This window comes from Phyllobates terribilis, unplaced genomic scaffold (assembly GCF_046119375.1).
Source record: "Phyllobates terribilis strain yellow unplaced genomic scaffold, ASM4611937v1 Scaffold_4766__1_contigs__length_57355, whole genome shotgun sequence".
Classification (NCBI taxonomy): domain Eukaryota; kingdom Metazoa; phylum Chordata; class Amphibia; order Anura; family Dendrobatidae; genus Phyllobates; species Phyllobates terribilis.
In genome coordinates, this window is record NW_027367515.1 from 55707 (window position 1) to 57356 (window position 1650).

Genomic DNA, 1650 nt, shown 5'->3' on the forward strand with positions numbered 1-1650 from the left:
GACCTCTATTTATAGAGATAGAAAACCGAAACAGTTATGACGGTTATGGAGGTTGTGCGATTAAATGTGTTAATTCGGTTAATTAACAGACTCTTGATCATACCTTTTCAAGAAATTATGTTAATTCCGGTAATTAACCGAATATGGCTTTTCCGAAAAAATCGGGGCGCTACCTCGCACCCTGCTCCCAGCCAGGGACTCTGCCCCTGGACCCCGCGAGGGGCGCAACCCCTTGACCCGGTAAGGGGGTTGCACCCCTTGACCCCTGTTTCGTATTCGCGATCGATAGCTCGTTAGTTCAACAAGCGTACACTCCGCACTCCGCTCTCCCCTAACTTTTTTCCGAGCTTAACGTGAAATCGCATCGGGCTCTAGTAAATCATATTACTACTAAAATATATTGATGACACTAAAATCACCAACAATTATCACATAAAATTTTCGACGAAATCGTATTGATTTGATCGGGGAAGGATGAGGGTGAAGGATAGTAACTTCCATTAATAGAGAGTACGCTTCCACTCAATTACGTGTCTTTCACCCTAGTGTACTTGTATACAATTTGAACCAAGCTAAAATAAAACATAAAAGAAGTGACATTTATCTTTTCTTTCAATTAGATCCATTGCTTCACTCTGCTTATGAAACAGTGAAACGAGCACAGGTTAGATTTACCTGGACATATATAAGGCATCCATAGTCTCATGAATGAGTAATACAGATAATGCACTATTAACCATATATCACAATTACAACAGGAATTTCAGATGGTAAGAAATTTAACTTACAATAATGGTTGATGAGCTCAATCAGATGACCCAAAACCAGGCGACAATAGAACCAATAGCTAACCCAACAACCAAGAACAACACAATCACAATCCCTGCAGTTTCAGAATGTTGAAGTTGCACTTTCTTGGGAGCCAGAATCATGAGAACGCTAGTGAAGTATCCATTAGTAAGTCCTAAAAGACAAGTCAATATTGAAACTGGGATCTCTGTCCTGAAAAAACTAGGTCCATGCAAACAACCCAAGAACAGTGGATAAAACAGTAGCCTTAAAACAGTTGCTCCAACTGCAATCTTCTCATTCTCAAGTAGATAAACTGCAGTTAGAGACTTGCCCACAAGATCAAACACATTGTAGCAAGCAATGAGGAAAATAGAATACCAGTCCTTAAAGATTTCTGAATGCACATCTTCTGTGATGTATCCTGGGAAGATTGATAGTGTGACAACATAGATGAGGAGAATACCGAAACAGTACCATTTGATTCTTCCCACAACCTTCGACAAGGTGGATCTCCAAAGGGGACCTGCTGCTAAAGAGCCCTTGACTATTTGCTGTTCTTCATTTACAGCTTGAATTTTCAGGTCAGTGAAGTATTTGATCACAGGAAGCTTATGTGCCACATTGTAGAAGACAAGGCAGATGATCATGAGCACTATTCCAACTGCAAAGTATAAGTTAGCGCTACGCCTTAGCCCTGAATCATCCTGGGGATATATTGCTTTCGTTATTATTCTTAGGAATGATACAAGTACACCTGCATCAAAAGGTTTATCATTGAATAAAGATTTCATCACTTTGGTGCGATGACTATTAACACAAACTACTGGTACTATAGATAAATCAGAAAACATCTCGGAG

The 1650-nt window shown here is 39.9% G+C and overlaps 1 protein-coding gene across 1 annotated transcript; it reads right to left on the bottom strand.

Moving 5' to 3' along the window:
- Positions 1–809: 809 nt before the first annotated feature.
- Positions 810–1643, bottom strand: LOC141249569 (uncharacterized). The gene has a single exon (XM_073669679.1). It carries the CDS (start codon positions 1641–1643, stop codon positions 810–812), a length of 834 nt encoding a protein of 277 aa, XP_073525780.1.
- Positions 1644–1650: the final 7 nt, after the last annotated feature.